The sequence below is a fragment of the Macrobrachium nipponense genome, chromosome 9 (genome assembly GCF_015104395.2).
Source record: "Macrobrachium nipponense isolate FS-2020 chromosome 9, ASM1510439v2, whole genome shotgun sequence".
Lineage (NCBI taxonomy): Eukaryota > Metazoa > Arthropoda > Malacostraca > Decapoda > Palaemonidae > Macrobrachium > Macrobrachium nipponense.
This window is the reverse complement of record NC_061110.1, coordinates 93,547,340-93,560,894: the sequence shown is the minus strand read 5'-3', so window position 1 is coordinate 93,560,894 and position 13,555 is coordinate 93,547,340. Positions and strand designations below refer to the sequence as shown.

At 34.3% G+C, this 13,555-nt stretch overlaps 1 protein-coding gene across 5 annotated transcripts in view; it reads right to left on the bottom strand.

Moving 5' to 3' along the window:
- Positions 1–266: 266 nt before the first annotated feature.
- Positions 267–13,555, bottom strand: part of LOC135218532 (uncharacterized) — a 48,792-nt gene continuing 35,503 nt past the window's right edge. For 2 of the 5 annotated variants that reach the window (XM_064254897.1, XM_064254898.1), the window contains exons 6-9: positions 12,597–12,852; positions 6,231–6,581; positions 1,978–2,095; positions 267–1,285 (exon numbers count right to left, since the gene is read on the bottom strand). In XM_064254897.1, coding sequence (XP_064110967.1) covers positions 1,153–1,285; positions 1,978–2,095; positions 6,231–6,581; positions 12,597–12,852 — 858 coding nt within the window. In that variant the 3' untranslated portion in view covers positions 267–1,152. The remainder of the gene's footprint in view (positions 1,286–1,977; positions 2,096–6,230; positions 6,582–12,596; positions 12,853–13,555) is intronic. The other 3 variants (XM_064254899.1, XM_064254900.1, XM_064254901.1) reach the window with 3 other exon arrangements.

Sequence of the window (13,555 nt, the reverse complement as noted above, 5' to 3'; positions counted from 1 at the left end):
TCATAAGTATTCAGTAATTGCTCTTTTCATTAGTGTGAATAAAGTATATATATATATATATATATATATATATATATATATATATATATATATATATATATATATATATATATATATATATATATATATATATTCAATTGTATTCCGCATAGGAAAATGAAAATAGTTTATCTCAGAAAAATGGCCAACTGTTTCGTCCTCCAATGGACCTCTCCTTGGAGCGTTTATTAAGGAAAAAAAAAATACGTACTACGTATATGTGTGAGTGTGTGCTTGTATGTGTGTGTATGTTGAATAAAGGATACTTTTTACTGACAGTTTTATGCTGTATTTATTTTCATCAAATTTTCCCCCAAATAATAGTTCCTTTTGTTGCCTATGGCCTTATGCTTGAATGTGCGTTTGCTTGCGCATGCTGCAAATTGCACCCGTATTGTGCTTGTGATCAGCTGTGGTGTCTCATTGATGTAATGTTTTGGAAGGTGGTCTCTCGTGCTTTCCATAATGACAGCTCAAGAACTGCCATTAAGAGAGTCAACTAAAATCTTTGCTATGCGATTATTCAAAAGCGAATAGATTCTCGTTCGTCCTATCTCCACGTAGTTACTGGAACCAGCATATTATGTGGGAAAACCTGCATATGCAGTTTCGAAGTCTCATGTTAATTTCATACAAGAACACCACATCAAACATTTTGCAGCATTAAAAGAATGTGTTCCATTTGCTTTTGTATTTAGAGCCCGGTAAATGTTCCAGTCACAGTTCCTGTTTAAATTTCATAGAAGCTCTTTTTAAAGGTGAGAATTTTGTAGGAACAACCGGTTTTATGGCACAAAAAAAGGGGTAGCTAAGTTCTCTTAACATAATGCAAAAACAAGTGTATATAACATTTTAGCCTTGCGCAAAAAAAAAAAAAAAAAAAAAAGTGAAACAATCGACTAAAAATAATCCTATGAAAAATGCAAGGCTTCCATTAATAAACGACGAAGGAAGAAAGAGTTCCTTGCGTTCCTTAACGTGTCATAAACATCCTATGAAAGCTCCTATGTGAAAAAATACAATCCTTCCTTGAATGAACGAAGGAGGAAGAAGAAGGAGGAGTTCCTCCAGTTCCTTCAGGCGATCAACTGGATATTAGTCCGCGTAGGATTATTAGACGCTCCTCTCATACTGCGTTGGTGTCGTAGCTGGGGTTGTCGTAGACCTTGTCGAGGCGATAGGACGCTGTCCTGGGGTTGTAGGTGGCGACAGCTGCAGGGGGGCTGTCCCCGTCCCTGAAGCGGAACTGTGAGTATCATTATTTCAGTTTAATGAAAACCAGAAGGTCCTATTGATTGTTTGGTGTCGTTGGTGGGGAGCGTGTGAGGGTAATGTGGCTGTTATTATACTTTTCAACTCATTAACCAATATGCTTTACAGGTTATTAGGCGAGTCGTTTTGAGTGTATAGGCCTAATTCTGAAAATACCGGTTGGATTGATTTAGTTGGGAAATCGGTTGGATTGTATAGGCCTAATTCTGAAATTACCGGTTGGATTGAATGTATAGCTGGGAAACGTTGTGTATATTTTACATAATATACACAACGAAGATTAATGAATATATAGTCACTTTATCATAGTCTAATGTGAGAAGTTCTTTAATTTGTTCACACTGAAGTCACTGAGACGTGAGATTCTACAAACTTAATTTTAATATTATAATAATCCATAAGATATAATGACAGCGTGGTATAGTCAGCCTTATACATTGATAATCTACGTATACGACAGTAAATAATATTCATAAGATATAATGATAGCGTGGTATAGTCAGTCGTATACATTAAATATCTATGTATGTGACAATAAAAAAAATAAGTCCTTAATGCAATATGTAGTTTAAGCCAATGATAGTTCATTTTAGTAGTTTTATCAGAAATATAAAAACTTCAAAGTGCAAAGGAAACTAAACCTTAAAAAATGGATATACTACTTACTTGCAACGTCCTCTGACAATCAGACCCACGATGGCCACGAGGCAGGCGCAGAAGAGGGCCAGAAAGACGTAGAAGGCGTCCCAGATTGCCTGCGCCACTCCTGCCAGCTTGTTGACATCTGAGAAAGCAATATAAAAGAACGAGTCTTACACGAAGGTGCTTTGTTGAATGGAAGCATTACGAGCAAGTGGAAGGAACTTGGGGTAAACAAAAAAAAAGATGCGTCAGGCACAGATATATCATCCTTTGAAAGCACGAAGCGACAGGGAGACAGGTATCTTCAGAGAAATGCTTTTCAGAGTTTCGTTCAGTCTGGTATAAGCTAGATAGGATGTGCATTTTGTAGCTACGGACAGTGTTTATTTCATATTTATTTCTGGTTAAACAGATCTGTGGTTGACAGTATTTTAAAGATTTGGTTTGCTTCTAGATTTCAATACGAGTACAAATGTGTTTCGAGTCAGGTAAAAGATTAGTTTCTCTACGTACAGCATTTACAGACGAACACGCATATATATATATATATATATATATATATATATATATATATATATATATATATATATATATAATGCGTATGTCTGTGAAGTAGGTTTTATTTCATATAACTGCAGTTATAGGACTAGTTTTGTCTAATGGCATTGGTGATTAATCCTGACGTTTTTAGTTTATGACCAAAACATTTCCGTTACTTGATAATTGAAGCTACAGAAAATTTAGCGGCGGGATTTACCGGTAAATGTATTGATTCATTGCGTTCTATTTACTTTATGCATTTTTGTTTCGATTCATTCTCTCGTTCTTTCATTTAACTATTTGTTTATGTAATTTCTCTTTTATATGTTGATCTAATTATCTCTATTACTTCTTTCCTTTATTTATTTTATTGGTATGTTGCTCTTGTATGTCATCTGCTGACTCATTTTCACTTTGCTTTCTGTTTATGCTTTGCGTCCATGATTTTTGCCATGATGCATTCAACATGTATTGGAAATTCATTATTATTATTGTTATTTTCATTTTCAAATATTCTCATTATTCCTGTAATATCAATTTAGTGTACAGAATATTGTTATCTATATTTAGAATACAATCTGTATAAATACAAAGAAATACAGAACTCCGGAGGTCATTTGAATTATGTCCATATTTGTAGATTATGTTCGTTGTGGTAATTTACGGATGGAAATAAATATATTTACTGATGATGATTTCGAGGTATGTACTTATCTCTTTTCCGCGCCTGTCTTCGTTGCTACTGGTTTTAATTAAAAATTGTCCATAAGGTAAATCCCTCTTGCTTATTTGTTCTGACCAGTTACATTGGAACAAGGTTTGGTATAGTTTTCGATGCACCTTCCTTCTTCCACTGCCCAACCCGTTTATGTCACCAGAAAGTATATGTATAGTATTATGTCTCCTTCAGTATCTTCATTCTCAAGTCTAGACAACTTTCTCCATCTGCAAAAAAGATCCTTGTTTATTGCTTCACCATCATCTTTATCACCGTCTTCATCATCTCCTCCTACAACGCCACGCGGTCCAAAGGTCCTGACTGAGATTCCGTCACTCTTCTCCGACCTCTAGTCTCATAGTGTTCATCCAGCTCTTCTGGTGCCTACATGAACCAGCTGTCACTGTCAAGTACTAGTACTACTCTCCCGGGAGTGGTTCGAATGACATGTCCAAGCCATCTTTCATCATTATCTCATCATTATCTCATCTACATATGGGAGGTCATCATATTTCTCCAGCTTAGGACTTGCTTCCTTCTCACTGCTTGATTGTTCTAAACAGCTTCTGTAGTTCCTTCCATATCTAGATTCCTTAACGAATGAAAGATGTATTTCGGAGTATCTGATCCACTAGTAAAGATGTGGGGCATCCTGTTTGTTTCATTACAAATTTCTTGATATTTATTCAGTTCTCAAAGCGAAATTTATTATGTTTTTCATGTTCGCGGAATTGTTTTTCATGACGAAGAACCTGGTATTCATGATATAGTTTTATAAAGTAACCTTCATTAACCATCATCAACAATATTAAGGAAATGCCTAAGAACAAATTTGTTTATCCTCTTTGGGTGATCAATTTTTGATTGACATAAGGAAAATGTCCTTGTTGAATAGTGCATGGGTGTTTACATCAATAGGACTTTGATAAAAAGTTTATCTACTATAGGTCTTCAAACATTTTACACTTGAGAAGACACAGCTAAATCAGTTAGTATAAGTTAACCTTTGAGAATGAATTAAAGACCCAGAAAGATTATACAGGTGAAATCAGAGAATATGCATAGAATAGAGAGAAATTCAAATCTGAAAAGGCGACAGTAATCTTGAAGGGAAAACGTTCTGAAAATACACTTAAAAGTAAGGATTAGTCCAAGGAATTTCAAAACAGCAATGTAGTAAGAACACCCGAATAATCATAATGAAAAAATACTGGTTCTTGATGCAGTGTTCATTAGGAAGCATTATGGAAGGAAGCATCTACTACTCTACTTTGCAAGTGAGACAATCCACGCTGCCAGTGATGGTATAGACCGCTCAGAAAGGTGAAGTAGTCTACTTTGCACGTGCGATAATCTTGCCAGCAAGTGAGGAGTCCATACTTTGTAGGTGAAGCTTCACAGGTTTGTCGCCAGGAACCGTAACTTAAAACTAAGATACCAAGGCATGATTGCACACTGCTACTACTGTGCGATCTAAAAGCGTTACAGAGGTACTTGTGGTGAGTTTTGTGCTTCGTTTTTATAAGAGAATAAATTCAAGGCCTCTTCAAATCCATTAGTGTAAGAGTAGTTCATTTAGCTAAGTCCATGATTTTCGTAAGCATAATCACTCTAATCAAAATTTAACATGTTTCATTATATTCAATGGAAATGGACTTGAATTGGAGTAGACCAATACTTTAAGGTTGAATTTGAGTAATAATGTCTCTTAGTCGTCTTTTATGTAATTAACATTGAGGTTTATAATCAACTGAATTGTGCAAGTGGTGATTACGAGGATGTGAGCACTGAACAGGAGCCTTTAAGTGTAGAGAATGTTCTGTATTGTGAAATAAACGAATGCTGTAAATAAAATTGAAGTAAAGAAACAAAGAAGAAATCATAAGGAAAAGTGAAGAAAACGGGGTGAACAGGTAATCGTGGATTTTACTAAAGAAGTTGCAAATTTGAAATAAGAAGAGAATTGAGAACAGAAGAATTTACCAGCATCAAGATAAAGCTGGCAACGTAGTCTTCATGAATAAACTCAAAGAAGTAGATGCTTAAAAATTTATTCTGTAAAGTGAATGGTCAAGAATTTATTCTGTTAGGTGGATGGTTAAAAATTTATAATGTAAAGTGAATGGTTAAAAATTTATTCTGTTAAATGGATGGTTAAAAATTTATTCTGTAAAGTGGATGGTTACAAATCTATAATGTAAAGTGGATGGTTAAAAATTTATTCTGTTAAGTGGATGGTTAAAAATGTATTCTGTAGCTTTGCTTGGTATATTCTAGAAGTTTAGCAGTGAAGAAGACCAAAATAGAGAATCGAAAGGCATTTAGAATGTGAGTTTGTTGGAGACTGGAGAAAGTGAAGGGGTAGATCAGATGATGAATGTACTACACTTGTCCTAGAGTACTAGAAGGAGCTGGGTTCTAAGATGAAAGTTCAAAGAAAGGAGAGAAGGTAAAAATTAGCAAAGAAGTGTGGGGCTATATTAAGGGTAGTCGTATAAACAGCTCAGACTACAGGGACCTGGAAAGGTCTTGGTCGTTTCGGCCATAAGCACCCTGCTAGGTTTGGTAACTTCCAATTTACGCGTAAAGTGGGCTCCATGTTTAGTACCAGACAATTGGGGGATGTAAGTAAAACATAAAATAATGACAGTAAATACCATAAGCATGACGTCTTACGTTGTTTAGGCCTTAAGACTTTTCGGCCGTTTGCCAGTTTGGATGTTACGGCCTAGGTAAATTGCGGCCGGAACGACCAGGACTGAACTAGAGAGCAATGGAAGTTAAGATCCTGTCTGTGGGAATACTTTAATCATGGTTTTAGCAGCTGGTATGACCTACAGTAAGACTCTCCTAGTGTGTTATGAACTTTAGTATAGTGAAAACGCTGAGTTCTGTTAGACCTAAAGGATTTGAATTCTGCGCCTGAATTTATATTTCTTTATAGTAACCTGACACAAGTCATTGTGGCCTCGTTATCAATATACCTTGAAGTTGTCAAAACAAAAAGGAATACTCTTACTCTCTTCAAATGACGAGGTGTCAGAAATGCCACTTGGGTATCCTGAATGTGGGTCTTCAGGGGCTCCATTTGGAGGTTTTCCTGGGATATTTGGAGGAAGCACTGAAACATTTGCTGCAGGTTCTTTTGTCCCGTTTGGATGGGGCACTTCACCCCAAACGTGTACCCCTGGACCATGTGTCACGTTTGTTTCGGGTGGTCCTGAAACGTCACCTTGAGGGGCGTTTGTCACATTGAGCTCGGGGTGTTCGTTCCAGTGAGTTCCAGGAACCACTGTGACGTTAGTTTCTTGAGATACATTACTTGGTGAAGCTTCCGTTAGATGACTTGAGGGTATTGCTGTAACATTGCCTGAGGAGTATTATGACTTAAAGTTAAGAATGTGGTATTTTCAATGATAGTTGGTTTTCTGGATCTATTAACTTACTTTTCGGTTGGTATTAGCTAGGTTGATTAATTTGTTCTACATTCATTCTTGAGAGCTTGTTTTCATATTCTTTCTTTCGTTTCTAATGTTATGTTTACAAAAATTGCCAAAAATTTTATATCAGCTCTATTAATGAACGGATTCCAAATGGACTAAAGTTATAGTATTTGGGTCTTGGGTATGTTCATAGCTGTGTTTGTTCTTGTTAGTTGTCAAATAAGAAATAAACAATCCAACTGTTAGAGTTTCCTTATTTTTCCGCTTGGATTCATACGAACACATCTTGGACTGTATGAACTGCCACTTCTTATCCAGATATCTTCACTTCTGCAGAATATCTATATCCTGTGCAGGACCAAATGTAGGTCACTTGCTTTCTTTCCAAAATTGATGTTGAAGGCATCATTTCCATTTGAAGTTGCTCTTCCATTCAAATGAAGGACAATGTATTAAATGTGTACATGAAAATGATCTGACTTGTTGTTTTGGTAGATCTTTTTGGATGTGGCTTCTTGTATAAAAACGGTTGCCTTGATAAAGTCCGGATTCTCCAGGAGGTCGTTGTCTTGCCCTTATAGATACGACACAAAGGGCACGAGGTCATGTCAGTATGATCATTTGTGACAAACTTGAGGTGGTAACATCTGACGTTGCTTTTACACTTTCACTGCAAACATCTTGAGCATTAACGCCAACCATTAGTAATCGTGACATATAAACTTTTTGAATCATTATGTTAGAAAGCTCTACTTCCAGACAGAATCATCTTCCTGTCAGTAAGTGTCAGAGCAGGTAGTGGCAGGCATCGTAAACTTCTCTTGCGTTGAAATTTTTGTTCTTAAGGAAACCAGAAAATATTTATGATCAAATTCTTATTACCTGTAAGATAACAACGGAATTACAGATGTGCTATTCTCATGCATAACGAGTAATGCTTTAAACTTCATTGCTGCTTACTGAGTTAGTCTCTAGGATTGTACTGGTCATAAGTCCAATGCTTTTAAATGGCACATGGAATTTTGTGGAGAGTATATTTCTTAAAAGCTTCAAGTTTGGATACTTAAATTCATGTTGCTGAGCATAACTGTATGCTCCTAAAGGTACTTTTCAATGTTGACCAGCTAATGTAGAAGCCTAGCTGAACTGGACTCTAGAAATCTATAGTACTGATAACAGGTTCATATTCTAACAGCAGTTATGTCTTTTATGTTGCAGTAAAAGAGTACTAGAGGACCTTTTAGTTCAGAGTTGTCATCTGTATATCACTTTCCAGTTGTACTTCCTTTTATGAATAGTCAATCCAGCCTCTCACTTCGTTCAGCATATTGCGATTCAGATTAATTCAGATGGGTCTTGAAGAGATCACAGAGTTCAAAATGGCGATTCTGCTTTTAAAGATTTAACAGTTTTTCTTCCAAGTTTATTTTTATTTTTATTTTTTTTCTAAGAGTACGTAAACAACCTTTTTCTCCTTTCATCCCGTTTTCTTTGAAGTTGGATGGCGGACTATGCATTTAAGACTCTTAAATCTAAGTTTTGATGCCGTGGTCTTTGCAACAACTTACAAAATTTTGCCTCAAACTTAAAGGGAGTAACTTGAGGTTTTATGCCAGACTGCAAAGACGCCTCATTAAAACCATGAAAGTAATAGGTGGTTACGTCTGTTAAGAATTTTAATAGATACAAATATTCCATGTAGTATTTCATCCAGGAGACGAGTTGTCTTCATCTTATTGGTGCGTCGAAGACCACAAATGTCTGTTTACCATGTGCATCATTGTTCATACCACGCTATTTGCCAAACTTTCAGTTCAAAGTGTTACAAACTAAACCATTGCTTTCATGATGTTGCATTTCGGTCTCAAGTAGACTACAAGGAATTGTTTGAAATCTCAAAGGGGATTCATGCAATGTTGATTGTTGAACAGGGGATTTATCTGCTTCTTGTGCTTTTAGGCTTTTTGCCATTTGTGCTGTATACAATACAACCATTCTATAAGCAGAGATGCCATTTTTTACTCCGTCAAGATGGAACGCTTTATTTTCTTGTAAGTTGATGGTAAGATTAGCTACCGAGATTACAGATTACCCGTAAATAGATATTGGCCAAAAATGTTCATGTCTTCTTGGGGATATTACTGGTTATTTGGGGGATATTATTGGATATTATTTCTCCAGATGCCGTGCAGTTTAACGTGGCCAAGAGATAATCCTGATATTTCTGCTAAGACTATATTTCTTTACTCTCGTCCTCGAATAATGAAAAAACAGATGGTAGTCATGTTTTTCTCCCCCTTTGAAAATATAGGATTATGTCTCTAACACGCAAATACCTACAGTACGCGTGTTACATACATATACATACATACATACATACATACATACATACATACATACATACATATCCATTATGTATGTATGTTATAGTATGTATGTATGTATGTATGTAGTATGTATGTATGTATGTATGTATGTATGTATATATATATATATATATATACATACATATATATACGATATATATACTACATACACACACACATATATATATATATATGTATATATATGTGTATGTATGGATTTATGTATATACGTAGATGAATATATATATTGTATATATATATATATATATATATATATATATATCTATATACACTTATATATATATATGTGTGTGTATGTCTAAATATTTGTAAGTAAATAGTATATGTTTGTATGCATATTACGTATAAAGTAATCAGTACTTATTTTTATCGAGTTGTCTGTGAAATAAAAACGTTTATCTAAATTCCCATTCCTGTGTAAGTGAAAATTATATAAAAGAAAATAATTATTTTCCAATCTCCCAAACTGCCTTTCCGTAATAAAGATAAAAAAGATAAAAAGTTTTGGTTCCACTTGAAATACGAATTAGAATGTCAACAGATTTCACGATGTAATAAATTTCATTTTGAATTTAAATACAGAAATTCCCATTTCTACAGACCTAGATTTAACCTAGAATTTAGTATGTATTGACTATTGGGTACCCTCTCTCTCTCTCTCTCTCTCTCTCTCTCTCTCTCTCTCTCTGAAGGCTCCCAGCATGGTGACAAGCTGTACTCCACACTAGCTGTCCCCGTAGGGGGGTTAGGGGTACTGCTGTCAGTGCACCTCGCGCTGTAGGCATTACTTCAGGTTCTTTGAAGAGTCCCTTCGGCCCCTAGCTGCAATCGCTTTCATTCCTTTTACTGTACCTCTGTTCATATTCTCTTTCGTCCACCTTACTTTCCACCCTCTCCTAACAATTGATTCATAGTGCAGCTGCGAGGTTTTCCTCCTGTTACACCTTTAAAGCCTTTTCACTCTTAATTTCCTATTCACTCTTAATATCCGTCATAGGTCCCAGCGCTTGCCCTTTGGCCAAAATTCTGTACTCTGTTCTCTACATTCTGTTCTACACTAGCTGTGGTTCACCACAGCCGACTAACTACCGTATGGGCTGCGCTAGAGCAAGAGCCCGTGCCAGCTCAGGGCTGGCTTAGTCTAAAACAAACGGCTAACTACCATTATTCACTTATTAGGTCAGCCGAGGTTCAGTGGATTTTAGAGGAATTGTCTAGATTAGTCTTCTCTTTCGAGGATAGAATCCGTCTCTCATTGATGTGTCAGCGAGGGTATTTAAACTCTTGTATTATTTATCAGCTACGTTTAAATCCTTATATATTCTAGCTAGACTGTGAAGGCAAATATACGCCAAGCTTGCAATTCGTGTAGAGTGAAAGGGGTCGAATTTATTGTCATGTCATTATTTTCACAATCAGTTGCCCTCAGTTGATATTTTACCACTTTCGTGAACATAATTTTACAGCATTAACCAGTTACTTCTGTCGCGTCCATCAAAATTTTTTTTTTTTTTTTTTTTATGGAAATACTTGTTTAATAATTCATTTGTTCCGTTGTCGGGGCGAGTGTTATAGATGGCAATTTTTTCAAAATCTCCTTCCTATAAAACATTTAAACTCCTAAATCATTTCCTGTTAAATTGAATTTTAGTGAGTGCTAACAATCAAATAAAGCCTATATGAAAGAACGACTAACTGCATATATATATATATATATATATATATATATATATATATATATATATATATATATATATATATATATATATATATATATATATATATATATATATATAACAGAAAAATAAGGAAAGAAAGAAAAATGAATTGAAGCAAAGGGGAAATACTTGTTTGTCGTTCAATGAACGAGTAAAGATTTTGTTTTTTATCATGAAGAGCAAACTCTCCCCCAGTCTCTCATTAGCATTAAAATCTTTAATGAACAGCATCGTGTTCCATGAAAGGGCTCACTGAATAATGTTTCAATTTGATCATAAGTCACCGAATATGCGCTGTTTTTATCTTCTTGCCATAATAACAGGAGTAAATGTTAAGCCTATAATGTTATCATTTAGGGAGTGTCAAGTTACCTATATGATCCTTTATTAAGTAGTTTTATTAAGTAGTTTATATATTTGTAAGAAGTTCCTGCGCTCTAGTTGGGGCTTAAAAGATCTTGACATTTCTGCATGATTTCTGTTCAAGAAAACTGCGCCGAGTGCATCATGCATAGAAATTGCAATAAAAATACGATTCCTGTTTGCATTATGCATAAAAATCCCGTGAAATATACGATTCCTGTTTGCATTATTCAGAGCTGACGAGCGCTTCACTCACAATGGTATGCGCTAATGCATTTGCCTTGTTTGATAACAAATGTATTTGAGAAAGGATTATACTTTCAGAAAAGAATTATCTCTGTTCTTTTATTCTTGATAGAACTGACGCGAATTTCGGAAGTTTCTTCTCCTGCATCATCTTGTGCATTTTTTTTTCTTTTTACTGCTTTCTTTCAGTGTTTGTTTTTATCTGTTTCGTTTAGTATTCAGAAGTTCATTTTTAAGTTCATAGAGGATTTTGTATTTATTTCAGTCTATTTTATTGGGTTTCGTTTAATATACAAAAATTATTTTTTTATTTCATAGAAGATTTTGTATTCATTTCAGTCTATTTTATTGGGTTTCGTTTCATGTGCAAAAATTCATTTTTAATTCTATTGAAAATTTTGTACTTAATACTGCCAAAAAAACTTGATTGATTTAATAGTTTTGTTACAGCTTTCAGTTGTTTTATCGTTTATGGAATTAGTAAACAAATTTTATTAAATAATTTTAGAATTCGTTTAATATCACAAATTCATTTCTAATTTCTTAGATTTTATACTTAATACTGCCAAAAAAACATGAATGACCTAATAGTTCTTTCTTAGCTTTCAGTAGGTTAAGCCTTTGTGGAATTAGTAGACAAATTGAATTAAATCATTTTAGAAATCAGTGTTTTATCTCATTGCCAGTTTCATTATTATCAGGAAAAGTCGTTTATTTGTGTGCTGAACGAAAAAAAATTATAATTATTAAATGTCATGGTTTGTGAATTAATTCAAAACACGGATCTCACCAGTTATGTTGATAATAAAAAAAAATTTTTGAAGCAATATACCAGTGACTTTATGTGTGCATATATATATGTATATATATATATATATATATATATATATATATATATATATATATATATAAATTTCACTGGAGCATTGCTTCCAAAAGTTATATTTAATATATATATAATATATTAATACATAGATATATATATATATATATATAAATATATATATATATCTATATTATATCATATATATCTATATATATTATATATATTATATATATATATATATATATATACACATACATGTATTATGAAGATGCAAAATTATTTTAATTACTTTCACAACAACAAACAAAAAATTCAAAAAACAAAAAACTTCAAAAAAAATAAAGAAAAATTCTCGAAGCAACATTTGACCCTCCCACAAAAAAATAAAAAAATAAAACTTACTGTCTTCAAACGCCGAAGGACCTGGAACCGCTTTGTCCGGCCCGTCGGTGGTGTTGTCACCATTATCTGTCCCATTGACATTGGTGCCGGTCCCATTAACGCCGGCGTCCGTTCCATTACTCGATGTCTCGTTGCCTGAGTTGATATTACTCCCCTCTGTCGTTGCGTCGACGTCGACAGTGACGTTGCCCTCGACGCCGGTGGGATGAGTCGGGTGAATGCCAGGTACCACAATGTCAGTGGAGTTGTCTCCGGGCTGGAAAAATGATATGCGGATTAGAAGCGTGAATTCTACGAGAACAGTTAAACCAGACTTGATATGGATTAATATTCCTCTTGGTGGCTGAGTGGAAATAGTCACTGCCACATCCTACTTTCAACCTCGAAAGGTATAGGTTCGAATCCCTAAAACCATTGGTTCGGGTGCTGTTTAGTTTAGGTTATGAGGAATTGTCTTATAGGAAGTTTATTGGGTGTAAGCTATATTCCTAAGGTAAAGAGAAGTGAAATCAACGTTAATGGGTTATTTGTAAACTTAATTTTAGGGCGTTTGATATATATATATATATATATATATATATATATATATATATATATGACTGGTAAAAATGTTCTGTAACAACAGAATTCCATCTAATAAAAGGAGCCCATAGAAACACCAAAATGTAGAGAGAAAAGTACTATATTTCAGAGACTGCTGTCTCTCTCTTCATATACCTGAAGAGCAGTCTCTGAAATATAGTACTTTTCTCTCTACATTTTGGTGTTTCTATGGGCTCCTTTTATTAGCTATATATATATATATATATATATATATATATATACATATACATATATAGATATACGTATATACATATAGTAGATATACGTGTGTGCGTAACTTTATTGTGATTTTATGTAATTTAAATCCTTATGTAGAGTTTTGCCTTTAAGAGTCTTATATGTATATAATATATATA